A 23,563-nucleotide genomic window follows, 5' to 3' on the forward strand; every position below is an offset into this window, starting at 1 on the left:
CTTTGGCACCAATCTTGAGGAGGTTTGGGAAGTAAACAGTAGGGATCTTTGTTATCCTGCCCCTGAGAATAGCAATTAAAAATGTAATCAAGCAATTAATTTTGTCCCCCACTCCCACCCCAAATCCCAAGTATGTTAAAAATATTTTTTGTTTGTTTGTTTGCTAAGCACCCTGATAGGTTGTATTGAAATATTTTCTAAGGGGATTTGAGACAAGAGGAGTTGTGGAACTAATTTACTCTCTGAAGTTCCTTTATTTATACCTGATTTGTTAATATCTAGACAGTAATTTGAGTCTTAGGATGGAAGTCTTAATTTTGGATCCCCTGGATCAAACTTAGGAAGTTTATGGATGGTCTTCGAAATCTGAAAACCCTCTGCAATTATACGTAAACCTTTCTATTTAAGGACATGTATATGTTTTTCTGGATAGGCAGTCAATGGCTTTCATTAGTTTCTTAAAATAGTCTGGCTCAAAATAGCTTAGGTCTTTGGGAAACTAGATTTGGGGTGACTATAGACTTAGAATACACTCATTTGCCAGAGTCTTTTAAAATTTGGGCTTAGGTGCTGAGCACTATTATTGGAGCGAGCTAAAACGTATTTATTCCTAAAATGATAAGCATGACCTTACTGGTTGTGTCTGTTCATAGAGATGTTCGTAACCGTTAATTTTCTTAGTTAATCATGAGGTGTCTTTGGATACTCTTCATAGTACAAGTATACCTTTGGTGTCTGTTACAAGCTTCATAGACTGCTGAGCAATACTGAGAGACTGGTAAAACAATTGACAAATGGCGCTACAAAGCTTCAAAGCTTGTTAAAAGTGATGTTGAAAGGCAAAGTGATTACACTAATAAAATAAGTCACATACCCATTTTTGCATTCATTTTAATTTTTTGCATTTGAAGGAAAGCTAAAATTTTGATTAGAGGGTTAATGTGATAACCTATTAAGGATACAGTCTTTGGAAATAGACCAATATATATATTCTCTCTGCCATCTGCAGAACAGAATAATATTTATAATAAAGGATTGTTGTGATACTTAAACACAATCATTTCTGTCGAGTGTGGCATGGAGTTGGTAGGCAAGTGAGATCTCCCCCTACAATGGTAATGTATCATATTAATAGTGAAGAATAAATATAATTCTGTTATATCTTGTTATTATATTTGACACTTATATTTTTAAGTCATAGAACTATAAATTTTATAAAAGAACATGCAGTATTTGATTCAGTTAAGAGAACAAAGATACATTCCTAATGGCATGAATATTTGAAAGCACTGACTTCTAAGTCAGAGGCATAAAAGTGTCTGTATTATACTAATATTCTCCTCTATGGAAAAGTTAAAGTTGATTGTCCTCATTTTTCCCCCCAGAGGAAAATTTGCTGTGGTTAGACAATGTATATCAAAATCTACTGGCCAAGAATATGCTGCAAAATTTCTGAAAAAGAGAAGAAGAGGACAGGACTGTCGAGGAGAGATTCTGCATGAGATTGCGGTACTTGAATTGACAAAGTCTTGTCCCCACGTGATTAATCTTCATGAAGTCTATGAAAATGCAAGTGAAATCATTCTGGTATTGGAATAGTAAGTATAAACTTTAAAAACTTGATGTCAATTTATAGTACTTACTTTAATTGGTGGGACAAGGTAGTTTAAAATGTCAAGAACAAGAGTGATAAAAGTACGATAAAAACTTCTAAAGATTCCTGTTGATAAACTGTTCAAGGGACACAGTATATATTCAAATATTTTTCACAGAGCTTAATGTGCAGCCTCACATACATATACCCAAAAACTAATTAAACAGCCAAAATAAACAAATGACAATACAATGTTTGGGTAATGTGGTGAAATAAGTATACTTTCATTGCTAGTAGCACAGAAAATTGAGTTTTTCTGCCAAGCAATCTGATGGGCAAATAAGATTGAAATTATTTGTGTATTTTGTCTGTCTGTTTGAAAAACACATCCCAGGAAGTGACCCAAGGAGAACAGAACAGGTAAGCTTGCATGAATGAAAACCACAGTTTGTTGAAAAGCATATTTATTTAGTGTGTGTGATGTGCGAAACGCTATGTTAGGAATTATAGCAATAAAAAATAAAATATAGCTTTTCCCACAAGTCAGTGAAAAGTTAAAAACACCCGAATATCTAACAATTCAAGTGGGGATAGAACATGGTTAAGCTAACTAGTTTGTTAACCAGTATGTTGACATGTTACTCTAAAACAGTGCTTTTCATGTGTTACTCTAAAGTGTGACAGTCTGACACATTTATTATACTTATGTAAAAAATGTGTTTGAACATCTGCAACAATTGGAAGAATGCAGCTAAATTTATGCTTAATACAGTTTAGGTTCTGATAATTTTTTAATAAAGTAAATCTATTTTGTAATAAAGAGAAGTATTTTAGCAAAAAAAAAAAAAGATTATAAATATAGTAATTATTTTTAGTAGCCAACCTGCATTATTGCCTTTTTGAATTTAAAAGTATATTAACCACACTTTAGGGCTCACTTATTTTAAGGGTGAATTTATGTATTTATTTAAAAATCTATGTATTTTTGTACCAGGAAAGTTGATTGCCTGGAGTGAACTTGTAAACAAAAATGCTTGTTTTGCAAAATGCTGAACTGATAAGTAGTTCATTTAAGAATGAATGCTATGTGGCTTTGTGGAGAAAAAAAAAATGTTTGGTGTCAGAAGACTAATGAGTGATTGTCTAGGGCCATGAATGGGGGAGTGTTGACTACAAAGGGGAACAAGGAGACTCCCTAGGGTGATATACACATTCTAGATCTTGGTTGTGGTGGAGGATACACAGCTGTATACAATTGAAAGAACTCATTGAACTTGAAATGGGTACACTAGTTTATGTGATTATAATGCAGTAAAGTTCATTTAACACAAGAGAATGAATGCTGTGTACATTTCCCACAACACCAATTAAGGTGTATTGTAGTACCTTCACAACAAATTTGAATTGCAGAAAAGACCAAGATTCTACCATGGGATTTCATTTTTCATACATTTTGTAATTATTTTTGTCAAATTCTTCAGCTGACCTTTAAAAAGTTATCTACTTGTTTGATATCTGCATGTCTGAAGTATATGAAAAGTAGCTAATGTTTTCAAAAACATTAATTCATGGAATACTAGGTTTGGAGGGTGAATATACATAGGTACATAGACCACTTTCATAAAATCCTCTTTTGGGGGTTCATCTAAATAGCAACAACAAAATACATCAAAAAGTTTTGACACATTTTATGAATGGACCTTGTTCACACTCTGAAAATTAATTCAGATATCCTACCCAGTAAACTGGTATCTGTAAGGGCAGAAAAAAATTGTGAGTGGATTAATATATTTAATTTCTTATCAGAGGAACTGAGACCTAGTAAAATTTATTACTGCGTGTCACTTTTGGGGTGGCATTGTCACATCAGATAATCGCAATTAAAGATAAAAATTTGGTTGGATAGGTTTTAGCTATTTTAATAAGGTGGCCTAACTATGTAGTGAAAATAAATAAAACAGGGAAATCTTTTGCGCTAAGAGCTATTGCCAGTTTGGTATTCTCCTCAAATTATCCTACATACTCATTTTTCTTCCCTGGCTTTTTTATTTTATAAAATTTCAAATCTACAGAGAAGTTGAAAGAATAATGCAAATAACACTATTATACTCTTCAGCTTGATTCACCAATTGTCAGATCCACAATTTTGCCACATTTACCAAACCATTTGAAAGTTGTAGGTATCCTGGTATTTCTTCTTTACAAGCCAAAGTATTTATTATGAAGAGTAAGGGCATTCTTGTACATAACCAGTACCAGTATCAAACCTAAGAAAGTTAATATTAATTCGGTAGTATCATTGAATATGCAGTTCATATTTAAATTTTTTTGATTATCCCTAAAATGCTTTATAAACCTTCTTAAAAAAAATTTAGTACAAGAGCCAATCAAAAGTCACACATTATATTTGGTTGTTAAACCTCTTGAGTCACTTTAGTTTTTCCTGACATTGAGTTTTCGGGGGGAGATCTGTATCAGTTGTCACATGAAGTATTCTACATCCTGGATTTGTGTGATTCTTTGCTCATGATTAGATTTAGGTTAAATATTTTTGGCAAGAAGACAATGTGGGTGATGATGGGTATTTCTTATAACATTAGGTGGCAATTACGTTCATATTGCTCCATTATTGGTTTTAGAAACCAGAACATGGCCAAGGTGGAGTCTGTCAGACCTTCCCATTTTAAGGAACTTTCCCAGTTTATAATTAATAAATAATCAGTGTGGTGATATTTTGAGACCCTGTGAATATTCTGTTCTTTACCAGCTGCTGGACATGCTCATTGTTAATAGAGTATTATGTTTCTAGGCCTTTCTGAGGAGATTGTTAGGATCTGGTATTTTTTAAAAATCGTGAGTTCATTCTGATGGCTTCAATTCAGGTCCACCATCACAGGGTCCTTTATCACCTCTCACACCCCAGATTCATGTCTCCCTTCGCCCACAGTGAAAACGCTGATTCTCGACAGTAGTTACTCACTCATGTGCTTTATCCCAGAAAACGTACAAAATAGCTTCACCATGACAATACTAATACCACTTAATAAAAGTTCCTTAATGAAGCTCAGCTTTTTTTGCCATTCTTTTTGTCCTTAGAATATACCCTCTCAGGGTATGCAGTCAGACTAACAGAGTTAGGCACATGTGTTTCTGTTCATACTAAGTCTTAGCATTTGATTTTTAAGTTCTTTATTTTTTTGAAATTGTAAAAAAGATTTACATGATTCAAAACTCAAAGATTTATATAAAGGTATACTACAAAGTCTTTTTTTCAGCTTTATTGTGGTATAATTGACGAAATTGTAATACACTTAAAGTGTACAATATGGCGATTCAATATATGTGTATTGTGAAATGAGTTCTGCAGTCAAGTTAAGTAAGATATCCATCACCTCAAATAGTTACTTTTCTTTTTTCCAGTGAGAATGCTTGCGATCTATTCTCTTGGCAAGTTTCGAGTATACAGTACAGGTAGTAACTGTGTGTACCACAGAGTCTTATTCTCGTTCCTGCCCTTTCCACTCTCTTCCCACTCAGCCTTTATAGGTAACCATATTTATTAATTTCTGGCTTATTCTTTATGTGTTTCTTCTTGCAAATATAAGCAAATTTGCATATATTTATATTTCCCTTTCTTTCTTACAGAAAAAGTAGCATTTTATATGTACCCTTTTGCACCTTGCTTTTTTTTCTGCTTAACATTATATCCTGGAAATCACTCCATAGTCATAATTCATATGCATCTTTCCTCCTCCTCCGCCTCTTCTTCTTCTTCTTCTTCTTCTTCTTCTTCTTCTTCTTCTCCTTCTCCTTCTCCTTCTTCTTCTTCTTCTTCTTTCTCCCCCTCCTCCTCTCCCACTTCCTCTCCCTCTTCCTCTTCCTCTTCTCCTTTTTAAAATGCCTGTGTGGTTCTCTGTTATGTGGTGCACCATGCTTTGTTCAGTCAGTCTTCTATGGATGGCTAGCATTTGTGGAGGTGTAGTTTTAGGGTAAATTCCTGTAAGTGTGATTTGGTAGATCAAGGAGTAAGTACATATGTGTTTGTATTAGATGTCAGATTTCTCTTCATATGAATGGCACATAATCACTTAGAAAAGGCACTTTTTGGAATTGTTTACTTGCTAATTATATGAATCTTACCAAAACTTTCTTTTGGAACTATTACAGCTGTGGGTTCTGATAGCTCTATTTTCACTATTGTGTTTTGTTTTGCCTCCACTTAATCTAAACCAGTTTTTTGAGCCAAATTAAGTTGTTTACTTTTGTGAATGAAACTTAAATTCTTTCAGTCAGCTTATTGGTTTTTAGCAATTACTAAATCTTTCATTTTTATCTTTATACTTAGTCCATAGGAAGATATTTCATTACTGATTATAAAGTCTAAATTATTTTTTAGTCCTTTCTTAAACTGTTTTAAAAGTTGTATAAATACTACTTTCCCAGAGGTAGTATTAGATCTTTTCATAAATTGGGGGAAAATTTTGAGGATAGTCAAGTCATCCCATCCCCACCCTCCAAGAGGCAACAACTTTTCTGTAGTAAGTGTTTGAAAAGCATTTTTTGAGAATTAAATAAAATATATACAAAGATTTTTTTTTAACTTCTGGAAATAAGCTATTATCTAATTGGGCACATTAAGTTTTTAAGGCTGAGTTTTGAAATCACTGAAGTTGATAATAAAGAATACTTACTAAATCTTTGGAAAACATAAGACAAGAACTTTGTCCTAGAAATAGCAAAGTTCAATAGGGGAAATGGCTTATATTTATCGAAGACAACTCTTTGAGATTACATGGGAGAGAAATAATATTTTCTTTTTGTCAAGAAATTACAAGCTTATGTTGCCTATTAAATATCTTTAAGTAAATATTATGGACCCAGTAGAAAATGACGAGGACAGCAAAACATTTTCAACAATAATACATGTTGGGCATTTACATGTTAAGCATTTTATCTGTATTTTCATTTGATTTTTAAAACAATCCTCCAAAAGGGGAGACTGGTATTTACTTCACATATTCTAGGTTAGAGGCAGGAAATACTCAGCCTGGTTTCTTTTTATTCTGAAATTCCTCTGGCTTTCTTTCCCCTCATTAGCATTGGAATGAATATAATTTTAAAAGAGCTTCTTAATATAAAAATTTTAAAACTACTTCACTTTGATCACTAAAAATAATTAATTTAAAAATCTTTAGTATGGCTTTCCAAAGCTCTACGAATAAACCTGTATTTTATGGATAAGGGTGATATTACTTGGTTTTACTGAAAATCTTGGCTCTCTGGTACCCAAGGAAATCCGGCATTTTAGGTAGGAAAGTACTCTGATTTTAATCTTTCATATGGTAACCTTATTGTGCTATGGAAGGTTTTCTAAAGGATGTTCTCTACTTCCCTATAATTTCTATCCTGTGCTTTATTTAGAAAGCTGTAACAGGCAAAGGTAGACCTAAATAGTGGACGGGGTGTCTGCTATCACACCCACTCACACACAGCATGTGCACAGTCCAGAAGCCGATGGACATGAACACTCTAGATTTCTAAATGTGTTGGTTGAGTCCCTTTAGGGGCACACTCTTCAGCAGAGACAGAAAGAGTAGAAACAGCCGAATTTTCCTTCCAGGGCAACGATAATGATATAATGGCTTTTCTGATTACAGAGGTATTTTTTCTTCTCTGCAGGCACTGCTCAGGGTGCCTCGTTTTAACAAAGCGTCTGTAGTCTGGTAGTGCTCGCTGCTGCCATATATGCTTCCAGGTTCTGCTCACTGCTGCAGTCTGCTCTCGTGTTCTCTGCACTTCCCGTCCTCTTACCTCTCCTCATTTTCTATTTACCATAGCTCCACCTGTGTCCCTCTCTTGTGGGAAAAATGGCATTCCTACAAAAGACACTGGTCAGCTTGCCAAACTAAAAGGTGGAGACGGTGTGATTGACTGACAGAGTATTTGTTTGCTCTTTTACTAAAATAAACAAAAAGCCCTTAGAATACTTCTCCTGGTTATAAAAGTAATACCCATTCATTGTGTTAAATTTAACACATTTATGGAAAATAGAAATCATTTGTAAACTGTGGTTACTTTTATGGCATATTCATATATTTTAAAACTATTCGTCATTTTCTGTCTCTGCATATATACATTTACAAACAAAATTGTGATAAACTAAGTGTACTCTATTATAACACTCTTTTTTCACTTAAGAATATATTGTGTGCATTTTTCTATGCATAATACAGTGTTTCTAGAAATGAATTTTAGTTTAGCAAAAACTTAAAATTGCCTTTATAAGCAGAGTTTAACAAGACGCCCCCAAATTCAGAAAAGGTGGATGTTGGCTAGATTTGGAATTAATATTTGTCCACTCATAATAATAATAGTTATTCATGGAATATTTACCATGTGTCAGACATTGTATTAAATACGTACAGATGATCTGCTGTGATCCTTATAAGAATCATCTGTTGTACTCAGCACTTTACATGGCTTATCTAATTCAGTTTTTACAGCAGTCCAGTGAAGTAGGAGCTGTCATTTTCATTATGTATCATTATGTGACAGCAGAAGAAATAGAAGCACATTTTGTCTCAGTTCGGGTAGCTAGTGAGTGAGTGGCCGAGTCAGGACTGATTTCTGTTGGCACCTTCTCTAAGCACCCTGTTGTCCTCTCTCCCGTCTGGGCAATGGGAAGTGCTTTACATACTTTTTCTCAGTTTGTTTTCTTATATTTTGTTTTGAATTTTAGAATTAGTAGAAGGGTCTGGCTATTGAATTAAGTTTAGTGAACATAATGTAAATGTGGGTACCCAAATAATTATAAAGTATTCAAGAATGAATTTCTCACCTAAGCAGTTTATGTTACCATACTGCCGAATACTGAAGAACTCAGATCTTTCTAGTGTTTTCCATATTTTTTTTGTATTTGCCATGTCTTAATAGTGAATATAAATCCATATTTTGGACAATTGTCTTATAATTTCAAATTATTTGGTCTGATTTCTTATCTGATGTATCTTATAAAGTGCCTAGCAAAGAACTCATTCTAAGAGAATCTAAAATATCATCTCTTCATTTTCTTGTTTGCTTACAATTACATTAGTAATATTATCTGCAGTATCTTTGCAGGAGTATATTTAGACCACTTTCTATTTTGAGAGGATCCATCTCATTAAAACTAAACAACATAATCAGAAAGGGAAGCAGTGGGGTGTCACTGGCAGCCTGGCCTGGGGAGTCAGTCCCTCTTACCTCAGGGGACCTTGAGCAGAGCTGCAGCAAGTAAACATCTGATGTGTAACTGAGGGGCCACTGAGGCAGTCTGAATGATAACTATTCATAAAGGTTAGCTTACTTCTTTTTAGATGAATGTGAATTTCTAGTACTTTCTTCCAATACCTGCTTTTGAGCTCACTACTACAAATTTGATAGCAAACTAAATTTTTCATACTCAGTTTATCTTTACCTTTATGATACCTTGAGACAAATATGAAAGTTAATTTCTTATGAATTTCCTGGGAGTTTGTGGGGCTGGAGCGGTGAAGTGTGAAGTGTACATGATTGGAGGCTTCACACATAGGCCTTAGCAGCTGTCACACAGCTTTCTCTGGAATATTATAAAGTGTAAATGCTTCTTCCTCCTGACAATCAGCAAGACTTCTGACTTCTGAATTTCAGTCTCAGCTGTTCTAAAGAATGACTGCCTATTCCATCACTCATTCATTCAACTAACTGAATAACTTTTACACATCAGAAACTGTTTTCGATGCTGTGGATACAGCAGTGAACCAAAGGGGTTGAAATAGTATTTTGTAGAATAAATGAGTGTCTGTTTTGTCACACAGAATATGCTTTACTTGAGATATTCCCAAACATACCTTATAAATTTGATTAATAACCATCTAGATTTTTTGAATGATGTTCTGATAAATTTTATCTTGTTTATTTATATTTAGTCCTCAAAAATAATCTGGTGAGTTTCATGATATCTCTGTTTTACAGATGAGGAAGCTCAAATAAGTGATTGACCCTAAGTTATATTGCTGGTAAATAGCAGATTTAGGATTTAAGTTTAGATCATTTGATTCCAAACCTGGAATTTTTCATATGTCTTTGTCAACATTCTTTAGATTTTCAGTTCCTAAAAAAAGAGAAAAAAAATTTTAGGGTTCTGTCCCCAAGTATTCTTAGTAAAGCTGCAGTACAGGATACTAATTAAGAATGCAGATTCTTATGCATATTATACAGATTCAGATTCGGCCATCCCCCAACCCTATGTGACCTTGTACAAGTAACGCAACCTCTTTGTACTTGTTTCATCTCTAAGATGGGAATGATAACCACCTCCCTTACATGATTGTCATGAGGATCAAAATAGGTGAGATCTATATCTATATATAAGGAATAAATGAATAAAATAGAGCAGAGCTGAGCTCATAGTGTTCGCTATTTTTATTGCAGCATTAAGGCAATTATTATTGAATTATAAAGCAATTCAATTTTATTTACTATTGAATATTCATTTTCTATCACTCAGAATTTGAAATATTCTTACCATTTTTTTTATTCCTTAAAAGATCCCTCCCAGCCCCCTCCTAGATCCTCCTTAAATGTGTGTGTAGAAAGAGGAGAAAGTTTAGGTGGCTGGGTGTCCTTTACTTAACAAGTAGACAGTATTTAAAAGTGGTCATTTTTAGATCAATGATTTTTCAAATTTCTGTTATTTGAATTTTGTTTCAGTGCTGCAGGTGGAGAAATTTTCAATTTGTGTTTACCTGAGTTGGCTGAAATGGTCTCTGAAAATGACATTATCAGACTCATTAAACAAATACTTGAAGGAGTTTATTATCTACATCAGAATAACATCGTACACCTTGATTTAAAGGTAACGTAACATGTGATTTTAAGTAGCACTGCACCTCTGTTCTTTCTCTGCTCTCGGGTTGCACAGTTGGGAGCTGGTATTGATAGGAAACGACAGTTGGGTCATGCTCAGCTAGACTGCACACGTGCTACACGGACTTAATTTTGTGTTGGCAGAGAGAAGGCTGCATGTGTGAGCAGCTCAAATTAATCACTAGGCTCTTAAAACCCCTCATTACTGTGTGTTCTAATCCTACAAATATGCCACTCCATCCCACTCTTACTGCCACATCCCGGACTTTCTTTCTTACAGAACTATCTCCAAAATACTTAATTCTGATCTCCGTCTTGAAGATAACCTACTCGTCCTTGTTCCTCTGCTCCCATTGTATGCATCATCTTTCTCTTGAGGCTTTTTCAGTCTTTTGGCTTCTCCTTTTTCCCTCCCAGACCCTTCCCCAAGCCCTGAGATACCACTTCCATCTCTCATGTTACTATCCTTTCTCTTTATCCTTCCTCTGCAGCCATACAGGGACCCTAAAATCTGAGTCATGCTGTCTCTTATTCTTTGAACATTGGACTCTTCTCTTCCTGGGCTATCTCCTTTCATATACTAGAACCATCACACTGTACTGAAATATTTTCTGGTTCTGCATTTTTATTCCTTCATGCCTTCTTTTGTGCTGTTCCCTGGAGCATTTTTCTAGCCCGCATACTTCTCCTTATCCTTTAAGATTCAGCTCAAACATATCTCCACAGCAGAGCCTTCTAGGACTTTCTTACGGGCAGACTTAAGTAGTCTTTACTCCTGAGTATTCTGCATCTCATAATGAATCAATCTATCTATGTATCATTTTATTTTTCAAATCAAGAATCCTCTTGGAGTGTACTTTTTACTTTATTTATTATTGAATATATAGCTCCTCTTAAATAGTAGTTCAGTAAATGTTTGATGAATGACTCGATAAAATGTTTAATAATAAAATTATAAAAAAATTTATAGCTAAACAGTAAGTTCCACTTAATTTACCTCTGATCTGAGACTGGTATACTTTTATTGTGTAGATTACTTATCATTTTTCTGTTGTGCTTTATTAGCCACAGAATATATTATTGAGCAGCATTTACCCTCTTGGGGACATAAAAATTGTAGATTTTGGAATGTCTCGAAAAATCGGAAATGCATGTGAACTTCGGGAAATCATGGGAACGCCAGAATACTTGGGTAAGAATTTCCTTTTATTTTCTATACTGTTTGAGATTTATTAACTCTATGATACTTCGATAGAACTATATTTTAGAGCATGTAATTCCAGGATATATTTGGGTCAAGTATTTCAGTGCTTTCAAATTTGTTTATGACACATTTAAATGAACTGTGGTGAACTGTAATTCATACGACATTGGACATGTTACTTACAAGTTTAATGTTTGTGTGTAAAAGCTTTGTACATAAAGAAAAATAGGTAAAAGAGAAGTTAGGGAGCAGGAGAAAATGGGAAAAGAGGAAAACAGAATCGAATGGCCCATTAATTCCTGCATTTGAAGCCTGTTTGTTGGGTAGACATCACTTTTGCTTCTGTCCTGGTGAGGTTTTGCTGAGGGTTGTCAGAGGAGGATTTTAAAGAAGAAACATACCAAAAAGAACCAATGATTAGATACTCTAGGCATGTTGTACTAAGTCAACAAATTAGATCATGAGACGAAAGATTTTTAAGTTGTATGAAATAGCATATAAATTTAAAGCGCTTTAATTTATGGTAACGATCTTTTTACACTTTTTTGTTGTTGCTCATGTTGATATCCTCCTGTGGGATACAGGTGAACAGAACACGTGTCACTCAGCTGGGCAGCTGGCTTTCCTCAAAATGAGAAAGAAAGCAAAGTACTAACTTTTGAATGCTAATAGAGGCTGTAATGGCCTAGAATAAAGATTGTTATTACAGATAACACAGCTCACAGTATATGAGAAGGTGGCAGGTGGTGCAATGGAGGCTGACAATTATGTATGAAGCTTTGTTAATAAAACTGTTAGGCTTTAGGAAACAGTTTCTCTTTGGAGAAATTATGAAACCATACTGTGAAACAAAAAAGTTATTATTCAAGCATAGATCCTAGTTTAGACTCTACTAATTTGAAATTCATGGTAATGTTTATAAAGTATAGAGAATTTATGTTGCACTTAAAAAAAATTTGGCAGGGGAGGAGATGGTGGGAAACTAATTGCTTAAGAAACAAGGTTTTTGATAGTTCAAGAGAGATATTTAATCTATTTAAAAATCTACAACCCTTCCAGGAAGCATAATTTGCTCATAATGTCATTGTAAATGTATATGATTCTATTTACCCTGGGAAGAAGAACTTAAATTATTCTGATAAAATGACTCAAATCTAATTCCTAACAGAGTAATAAAACTAAAATTTTAAAAAGATTCTAGCTTCTTACATTTTACTTCTTCTTAAATTGTTTTTCCTGAGATTAATCTTAATGATTTAAAAATGCTTTATAGCTACTGGTTCCTCCAAGAATATAATTAGTGCTTTTGGTTATAAAATATAATTAGTGCATCTGGTTGTTAAATTTTCTCAATACTAGATACGTTTAAATGTCCAATCATAGGATAATTAATATGATGCAGAATTTCTATGGATTATGTTAGTAGTTCTTTAAAATTAAATCTAGTTTAATATAAAGTAATTTTCATCTTTTTAAATTCATCATTATTAAATTTGAATTTTATTTTCTCTTTTAGCTCCAGAAATCCTGAACTATGATCCTATTACCACAGCAACAGATATGTGGTAAGACTTTGTTAATTACTTAAATGCCTTTATTTAAAGCTGGTTAGTGTATATTCTAGGGTTCTTTGATTCCAAATGTAAATAATAACCCTTTCTTTAAGAGGTTTTATTCAAGAATCATTATTATGTCACAGGAAGACATTCACCTGTCTGTTCTTTTTAAGTTACACTTTGGCTCTGAGCCAAAAGTATACGAATGAATAGGAGAACCCTTTTCTTGGAGGAAGACTCAATAAGTGAATGGAATAGTTGCAGAACTATGCTACATGTTCTATAATAAAGATGAAATGCTATTTAATAAGCGTGGCAGAAGCAGCAGACAAGTACCAGATGGGAGACATCTGACCCAGGTCTAGCAGAACTAGGAGGGTATTTGCTCAGCAGAGAAATGAGGTCAGATCCATGCAAAAGTTTAGTTTTATGAGAGTATCTCTCTAGGGTACTGTGAGTCTGTGTGGTCTGCACAGAGACTGGCGTACAGCAGATCTCAAATTGATACTGGAGCTTTAGTTGGGACCACAGTGGAGGACTGACTCCATAAGTCCAAGTGAATGAGTTTGGACTTATTCGCTGTGTTCCATGAATGGACTATAATGGGTTTGCTAAAGAAAAAGGGTCCTGTGGCTAAATAAGTGGGTGAAATAGGTGCTACATTTATTGTCTTTTTCTGGTTCCTGAGCACAGGACTTGTCATTAACGCTTTACGATTCTAAAAGTTTTGCAGTTAAAAAACAATCACTGCCTCCCTGCCCAATGCTATGCTTTGCCAAACCTGCAGACTCTATTTGCATGGAACTGTGTTCATGTCTCACAGATCAATACTATGTCATTGGACACCATTTGGGAAATGCTGCTCAAAGTAGCTCTGTGCACTTGGTACCAGGTGTTTGCGTGAAGGGCAGACTGTAGGCATAATGATACATATTTAATACATCATGATTACGTAAGTAACACACACGTGCAAGCGCCTCACATTCTTTTTCTGTGAGGCAGACTTTGAGATAACACAATTATTTCAGTTTTAGTAGTATACTGTAGGAACTTTGAAAAGCAATTTAAATCTAGTTTAGCTATACAAGTTTTGAGGACAGGAATATGTTGAAAATCAATTTTACTTTATATAAATGTTTTAAGATGAACATACATTTTCAATTTCCATCTTCTCCCTTATTTATTTTTTCAGGAATGTTGGTGTAATAGCATATATGTTGTTAACTCATACATCCCCATTTGTGGGAGAAGATAATCAAGAAACATACCTCAATATTTCTCAAGTTAATGTAGATTATTCAGAAGAAACTTTTTCATCAGTTTCACAGCTGGCCACAGACTTTATCCAGAGCCTTTTAGTAAAAAATCCAGAGTAAGTAATAATATTAATTTGTTTAAATACTATTACAAAATAAATTATATATGTCTATTAAGAAAGATACATCCTAAGACAGTATAAAATTGTCAGAAGTATACTCTCAAATTTCAGGTAAAACGGGGACAGTATGAGAGAGATGGGGAAATATGAGAGATCATTAAGTAACAAATCGATAACTTCAAACATAGAAAATACAAAATATACAACAGGAAATCTTGGAGTGAAGAGATTTGGGTTTTTTCTTTCTCAACCTGCTACTAGTCTCTGAAATTCCCACCAAAATAATTAGAAATAGGTTTACAATACACCTGGCTGTTGATGATAAGACTTTGTTTTGAATGATTTGTGGTTAAATAACTATAATTATATAACAAGTCCAAATTACCAATTGTCAAATCTTTAAGGATCAGATACTCTTTGACTGCCTGCTAAAGAAGGGACCTGAAACTACGGCTTAGGACTCTTATGTCACCTGTTGACAACTTCAAAGCAGGAAAAGAAAAAGCTGACCTCTCTTTTCTTTACCGGGCTCAGCCCTGTTTACTTTAAAACAGCCTGGCTGTACATAATGCAGAAGCTGTGATATGGTGCCTGGGGCTGGCATCCTGGTTTTGTTACTTGTCAGGTCTTTTTTCTCTGCCAGTTACTTAATCTGCTAGAGGACTGTTTCCTTATCTGTTAAGGGGAAAACCTCATAGGTTTGTTAATTATTTTGTTGGCTTAATGCAAGGCTGAACAAACTCTCACTAGCTCTGTTGTGCACATGAATGATTATTTAGTAGACACAGTAATAATACTATTTGGTTTTGGTTACAAACAGTTTTCATTTTCTTAAATATTGTAACCTAGGTTCTAAGATTTCCATAATGAGCACCTTAGTTTTTTTACAGTCAGAGAAAAATGAGCACAAAAACAAAGACTAAGGACACATAGGTTCTAATGATAATGATGGTTGTGTTAAGGCGGAGTTCTGAGTATAGACAGGTGTTTTCCTTCCTTTTGAAATATTGTGATATTTGACCATATTGCTTTCACAAGAGAAAACAAAATTTTAAAACTCAAAATGTTGGATAAACATCATTGAATAGTAGCCTTTATTTTCAAGATTTAACAGCTATTGCTTCTTAAGATCATAAAATAATAGTCAAGATATAAATTATTTACATGTGTTTTCCTTCAAAGAGTTTGTAAACCCAAGAGTCTTCATAAGTTTGCTAATTTTTATTTGTGGGGCTAACATGCCAAGCTTTTTGACTAGTTAGTCTCATCTGCAAGCTCCATGATAAACTGAATTTTCAGCACATGTCAGAAGTAAAGAACCTCTAAGTACTCTAGTTTTTCTGTTACTGTTCCCTTCTGTACTGTGATTGTGTGTTATTTTCATAAAAAGTTAGTCTATAATATATCAAACTGCAGACATCTCCAAGTTGATTTTTAGTTCTCAATTTTCCCTTGGTCTTTTCTTTCAAAGGAAAAGACCGACAGCAGAAATCTGCCTTTCTCATTCTTGGCTGCAGCAGTGGGACTTTGGAAACTTGTTTCACCCTGAAGAAACTTCCAGTGCCTCTCAAAGTCCAGATCATACAATAAAGTCCTCTGAAGACAAGACTTCTAAAGCCTCTTGTAATGGAACCTGCAGTGACCGAGAAGACAAAGAGAACATCCCGGAGGATAGCAGCATGGTGTCCAAAAGATTTCGCTTTGATGACTCATTATCCAATCCCCATGAACTTGTTTCAGATTTGCTCTGTTAGCAGTTTTCTCTTTGACTCATTTGGACTGAATTTGGAATTTGAAATCCACTCCAGTGTGAGATTGTGATTTGTAGCTTCATTTACATGGCATGTTTATATTGTAAATGCATTTTGGCATAGAAGATTTTAAGGAAGTGTTTTAATGCTAAATTATTAGTTACTAGCATAATTTCATTTCCTATACTGAGATATCAAGAAAATATTGAAGAAAATATTTAAATATATGACAAAAAATAAAATTGTACATGTGAATTTACATGTTAATGAAGGAATTCAATTTCAAATGGATTTATCAAAATGTATTACATACCAGGAAAAAATTGATTTGGATTATATTATGGTTAATGTAAACTGAACAAAATGAACACATTTGAATTCAATAATTCTCTAAGGTAAGTCCTACACCATGCCTATATTGACAGAACATTATTTAGGATAACAATGCCAAGTTTAAGTAAGAATATGTACTATTTTATAGATGCTCAAGAGATAGTATATACTTGAAAATGTTTTTCAGTCATGGATACTTTAAAGTTGCATAAGATTTCCATTACATATGGTCTACTATATGAGGTAGGTCCTTCAACCAGAGCAGAGAGGGAGTTAGAAATTGGATTAGGGACATCCTGTACAAGTTGAAGTGGAAAAAAAGAGCAGCATGGCATCGTTTTTAACCCATGTCTTTTGCCCACTCTCAGCTACTCAGATTTAACAAAGTCTAAGAGATGTATACACTTGTATACACTTGGTGTGCCAGTGTGGAGGATTTCCACCCTCCAGAATCTCTGGAGTAGAGGATACTTTGGTGAAACTGATTGTGCTCTGTTTTCTGACAGCCAAACATATTTATTAATTGAATGTAGAAGAAAGTCCTGACTGACTTACAGAGTTTACAGAGTTTTGGGTGTCTTCTAAGTCTTAGAATACAAGCTATCATCCAGAATTCTAGAAGTATGCATAAAATATATCATGGCACCCGTAGGACTATTAGCACAGTGCCCAAGTCAGCAGCAGCAAGGTGGATGTGATCATAAAAGAGGCTGACAGCAACTCTTCTTAAGTTCTTGTGTGAAATTGCTAGGGAGCTACGGCACTCAGCAGGATGTGCGGCGCGGCCTTTGATGGTCTTTTGCTGGGACCAGTGCAGTAATCTTCCAGGAACAGCAGAATGTTTGATTGGTGGCTGGTGACTATGTTCAGTCCTCCAGCAGGGGTGGAATTGACTCCTTTTGGGTAATCTTTGATGACTTTCCACCTGGAGACTATTTAAAACTCTTATATTGTCATATTAAGATAATTGTAACTTCATGACCATGTTACTGTATTGAAAGAAATTAGGTTTTGTCAAAAGAAATCCTTGAGTTTTTCTTTTTCCCCTTTGAATTATATATGCCTCTAAAACCTGTATCTTCTTAAAATTTGTTAAGACTCCAGATAACTTAAAACTTTTTAATAGCCATGAGGTCACTTTATTTGGGTAAATGGTGAATTCCTTTTACATCTTCATTTCTTAAAGGAAAAATTATCTCTGTTTGTGCATATGTGTATATGTATTTGTATAGATGTATGTATATATGTATCGAGATAAAATATAGTCCTTAGACAACTTTCTCTTAGAGTTCTTCCCTCCAGTATATTGTACTCAACTCAGGTGCCAAAGGAGCTCTCTTCTTAAAACGTGTAAATATACATTTAAATTCTGTAAGAAGTAGTTTATTGGTTCAATAAACTAGTCATTGTAGAAGCTAAATTGGGCTCTTGTATATCTAAAACAGATGAGTTTTTTTCCTAAACTGTTGCTTGTTCATTTATTTGCCTTCAGTATTAAGCTAATGCAGGTAAAGCTTAGTAGGCCAGCCTTTGGAAAAAGAGGAAATTATTGCTTTTACAAAGACCATATTATTTTTTTAAATTTCTGAATGAATTATGCCATACTGAAAAACAAAAATCAAAAAATGTTTCAATTTTAAATTATAAACTGTTTCTTTAAAAATATTTCATACTCGTTTTCTTTTACTCTGAGGAATCTTAAAATAGTTTATCTGCTTCCCCTTAGTTAATAGAATACACAGGATTGTAAGTTTCCATACCTCTTATCCTAATAATTTTTATTGTAAAAAAGGAACTAGTGGTTGCACAAACAGTATAAGTCCATTTTTCCATAAAGGTGAAGTTATTTTCTGTGATTGAAATATGAAAATAATGTTTAGAGAGAACTTATTAACGTGTGACTCAATTCTTACTCTTTTTCCTCCCGAGATTGGAAACAAATGTCTATCAAAAGTAGATGGCATATCAGTCACGTGAGAATATGGAGAGCCCCTCTGAGGCAAATAAATGTCTGTAACACATCTGAGGATTAATGTCAAATTGTGCTGAGTTTAAAAAACTTTAATTTGCTTTTTGGATAGGATCTCTGGATAGATAGAATTAAAAATAGATGAGGTATAGATAACAGTTATAACTGTCATTTTAATTTTTTTTTCCCCACAGTAAATTTAACCTAACTGAGCAGTACAATTATAATGGTAATGTAGAGAAGTCAGCAGTACCTGTTCTCCAGTTTGTGAGGAGATAAGGCACCTGTGCCAGAATATGAATCAATATGTTGCTTCCTTTATCAAGAAAGTCTCGTAAAAAAAAAGTCAGCCGGTTAGTGACACAGTTATTTTCATTCTGCAACAAAAACTCTTTCTTTCATTGGATGGGTCATAAATAGTTCATGGGCCATACTTGGAACAGCCTTGCTCTAAGCAGCATTTGTAACTGTTGATATTTTATAACTGTTTACATTTCCTCTGTTTATTTTTGAATTTTCAGTTTGATATCTGACTTGGAAACTTGTCCTTATTCATTGTTGTGTAAACAATTGTACTTTAATTTAAAATTGTATTAAAATTATCTGACTTCCCACTTGGGGAATTACTATCAGTTTATAAGTTTATCAAAGTTTAAAGAACTTTAAACTCAATGATAAATTTCACACAAATTCCAACTGCCCTCCATCTTAGCTTTTATTCAATAATCATGTTTAGACCTATTGACCTACATTGTTATGAATACTCCGGTTTAAAAAAAAAAATCTTATTACGTCAACTTAATGATCCTTTTGGTTAAAAATTAAAAAGCACTTTTTTACATTGGTGGTTGTCTCGCTTTAAATTATTTATAAATTTGTTATGCTTAAAAGCAAACCTCTTTGCCTGGAGGCTCTGTCCTTCAACCCACATCATCTTTGAACTCCCTTTCCAACACAGGTATGTTGATTAGATCTTGTCTGCTGGAGAAGACACATACATTTGGAAACAAGAAGGTCTAGTCTCTTCTTGTAAGTAATAACCGAGACTTTTAGAAAATGTCAGTGAATGGCAGTGCACTCACTACATGTTGCATAAAGGTGAATAAGAGATTCTTACCCACCCAGAAATGGGTAAACTGGTTTTGTTTTAGGTTAAATACATTGAATTAAAAAAAAAGATCAATAAGGAATTCTTCAAGAAGTGTATAGTCTGGTTGTGGACTAAGGTTCAATCAATTCTCATTATTTATAGTAGTCACGTTCTATAAAGTTTGCACAAAGAAACAGTGAATACTCAAGCATCGCTCCTACAGGAAATACAGGCATACGTGACTGTAAGCTTCTGTTCATAACATTTTTGTCAACTGATCAATAGATAATTTTATGTGTGTTTCTGTTTCATGTGTGTTGTTGATTCACTAGCATTGAACTCAGCTAACAGCATTGTAACTCATACCTGCACGAAACTTAATCTGTTTTCTCCATAGGCACATTACAGCCTTGTGCATAGGGACACTAACTACATAGCATTTCAGAACCATGCTTTGGGGCCATTTTAAACAGTGAAATCACCAACAAAAAGCAGATAACATGATACTAAATAGACCACATAAAGGACATTTGTCTCATAGTGTGACAGCTGACGTAAGAAGGCAGAGCCTCACCCACTCTCAGCTGGGAATATGTATGTCAGGCAACTCAGATTTTTCACCACTGTGAACATGTCTGCAAATCACTGTGAAAGCACCAGGTGTGTTGATTTGGGTTTCTAAGTACATTTTAGCAAATAGGTAAATTTGCAACTATGGAGTCTGTGAACATTGAGGGTCAACTGTACATGCTAAAATCACATAAGAAGTAGGAAGTGTAATTAGAAATGGTGTGCAGATTAGACAATTCATAGGAAAGAGAAATTGATATATGTTGGAACTTTTTAATTGTGAGCACTTTCAGGTTTCATCATATTTTTCTGGCACATAGGCATTCCCCAGTTTTTCCTTTTAGCCCCAGTTTTTCTCCAGGACATTGAAGTTATATGTATTATCTTTATTTGGATAGAAGTATCTCAGACGTAAAGTAGCTCTAACTCTAAGTAAAATCATGAACATATTCTCCCTTTCTGTAATCATCTCCTCACTCTAACTTTCTGGCTTCATGTTACCTTCCTTAGTTAACAAAGCACTATTTACCAACACATCACAACTGGAAATCTCTAGGTGTCATTCTAAAAATTTTGTTTACTGCACCTCTTTCAATTAGTCATTAATTTCTATCAATGACATCTCTTTATAGATCCCATAGTCATTTCCCCCTTGATTCTTACTGGCACATGGTCTTTGATCTAGATCTAGATTATCTACATCATCTAGAAAAGGGTTGGCAAACTTTTTCTCTAAAGAGCCTTTTCTATATATTTATAATATATACAAACATTTTAGGCTTTGCAGACCTGACGATGTCTTGTCACAACTACTTAATTCTGCTTTTGGAGACAATATGCAAAGGAATAGGTGCTGCTTCCATCATCTTGTAACTGTGAAGAAATGGACAAGGGAATCCTGGAGATGTTGACGCTGACGTCAATGTCCCAAGTAATGGTGGCTGACATCTTCTTGATTTTTCTGTCTGTGATTTTCAAAAATGCCCTGTTAGTTGAAGCCACTCTCTTTTGGGTTTTCTATTATTTGCAGCTGAAAGTATCTTAACTGACAGAATCATCAATGTTTTCCAAACTCACATTTCTCATAATGTCATTAGATGTGTGGCAAAGAAAGTATGTATATCCATTTATATTTTAGAAATACCATGTTCAACAGTGTTAAAGATGAATTTTTACTGTAGGATTCCTTAGAGGCTTTAATTTCTATTGGGAACCTCCAAGCGAGGAACCCAATATGTACTTTGTCTTATGATGACTGACCACGCTAACATCTCTCTGGATAGTTACTGAGAAAACACTGTACTAAAGATACCAAAGCAATGTGGTCCAAAGATTTCTACAGATCTGGATTCGCCAGGAATAGAATTCAAGTTATGTGAGAATCCGCTCATGTATTGGAGAAGGAACTTGAAAGGGCATGTTCCTAACTTTTGATCCAAGTAAGACCATTTGCATTAGCTCTCTTTATAGTGCTTACTATAAACTTCATACTTTTATTAGAAGTCAATAAACACACTCTGATTCTCAATATCTTTGAAAATGGGTAGACCTACGTAGCAGCCTTCCCAGTGGCAGAACTCCCAGTGTGCTCCTGCTTACTGGTGGTCAGCAAAGAAAAAAGATGGAAATGTCCTGTGGCCTCCTAGGCGCTGCATGAGTAGGAAGAGAAAGAAACAAGGACTAACAGTTGATGACTGAAAAAGTTAAGGAATGCAGAAATAATGAAAGGGCAGTCAAGCAGAGAAATAATCATAACTTAAACAATAAATCATCCCCAAGGACTCCCAGCTCTGTCTCAAAGGTGAATTCTAATGCACAATCCTCAGGGATTTTTGCAGAAACCATACCCCAACCAGATAGAGAGTGGTACCATGAACTTGTATCCCCCTAGACTGGTTGGAGCCTGAAGATTGATAGTGTTAACCCCTGTGACCTCACCTAGTTACCTCACCACTCATCATTCAGAAAACTGTACATGCGCTGATCACATTCCCCATGACCCTCTCCGTCACTTTATCAGTGGGAGGTTGGGGTCTGTTGAGCATTAGCTGCCCATACTCCTTGTCTGATGCCTTGTGGTAAATGCTCTATTTTCCTTCATCACAGTAAGATGTCAATAGGTTGGTTTTGCTGTGTGTTGGGCCAGGGGACCCAAGTTTGGTTTGGCAATGTCTTGAAGATGTTTCCTTGATAGAAAGCCATTGGCATGACTTTCCGCTGGGTACTCTCAGCCTGGTCATGCCTTGGCTTCCAGAACCAGCAGGCTGTACTCTCCTGCTCCTTCATCTCTATCATTTTAATTCATTTGTAATATATTCCACACCTAAAAGTAAAGGCCTTATAACAAATGTGTCCCCAGAAACAGAACCAACAGGATACAGAGCAAGATACATTAGAGGAGATTTACTATAGGGAATGGCCCATGTGATCATGGAGGCTGAGAAGCTCCACCATCTGCCATCTGCCATCTGCGAGCTGGAGAACTAGGAAAGCTGGGGTATAATTCCAGTCCAAGTCTGGAGCCTGCAAACCAGGCAGTGAGGAGCCAACAGTGAAGTCTCAGTCTAGGTCTGAAGCCCAGAAAACCAGGAAGGCCAGCGTTGAGGGCAGGAGACGATGGCTGTCTCAGCTCAAGCAAAGAGGGCAAATTATCCTTTCCTCTGCCTTTTTGTTTTATGCAGGCCCTCAACTGATTGGATGATATGTCCACCCGCACTGGTAAAGGTGCTCTTTATTCAATCTACCAATTCAAATGCTAATCTCTTCCAGAAAAGCCCTCACTGACACACCCAGAACTAATGTTTCTCTGGGCATCCCTTAGCCCTGTTAAGTTGACACATGAAATTAACCACCATGGGTCTTTCTGTATCTTCTGACTTCTTCCTCATTTTATCAAAGCTTTCCCATAAGGATAGAGAAGTTCCAAACTTTTCCTGTGAATGTACTTTACTCACTACAGCTGCACACACACACACACACACATTTTTCTACCTTCTTGTTATATGGAAAAGTAAAAGTTTTACTTATAGGAAACAAATATCTTTCAGCTTATTGAAATCAATTAAGTCTTTTCCTTTAAAATATATTACTAAAGAAGTTGTTCAAGAAACTCTCTAATGCACAAGTGTGGGTGCAAGTGTGGTCCAAATCAAATGAATAACCTCTTACATTTAGGTCCTATGCCAACCCTATGCTGTGGTCAACTTTCAGAATAAGCAAAAAATAGGGGATT

The 23,563-nt window shown here is 34.9% G+C and overlaps 1 protein-coding gene across 1 annotated transcript in view; it reads left to right on the forward strand.

Annotated features, from left to right (window-relative positions):
- STK17B (serine/threonine kinase 17b) overlaps positions 1-19,512 on the forward strand; it is a 33,284-nt gene extending 13,772 nt beyond the window's left edge. The window contains exons 3-8 of the mRNA XM_072961565.1: positions 1,386-1,598; positions 10,325-10,469; positions 11,546-11,672; positions 13,201-13,249; positions 14,433-14,612; positions 16,090-19,512. Of these exons, the coding sequence (XP_072817666.1) occupies positions 1,386-1,598; positions 10,325-10,469; positions 11,546-11,672; positions 13,201-13,249; positions 14,433-14,612; positions 16,090-16,372 (997 nt within the window). The 3' untranslated portion in view covers positions 16,373-19,512. The remainder of the gene's footprint in view (positions 1-1,385; positions 1,599-10,324; positions 10,470-11,545; positions 11,673-13,200; positions 13,250-14,432; positions 14,613-16,089) is intronic.
- Positions 19,513-23,563: the final 4,051 nt, after the last annotated feature.

This window comes from Vicugna pacos, chromosome 5 (genome assembly GCF_048564905.1).
Source record: "Vicugna pacos chromosome 5, VicPac4, whole genome shotgun sequence".
Classification (NCBI taxonomy): Eukaryota; Metazoa; Chordata; class Mammalia; order Artiodactyla; family Camelidae; genus Vicugna; species Vicugna pacos.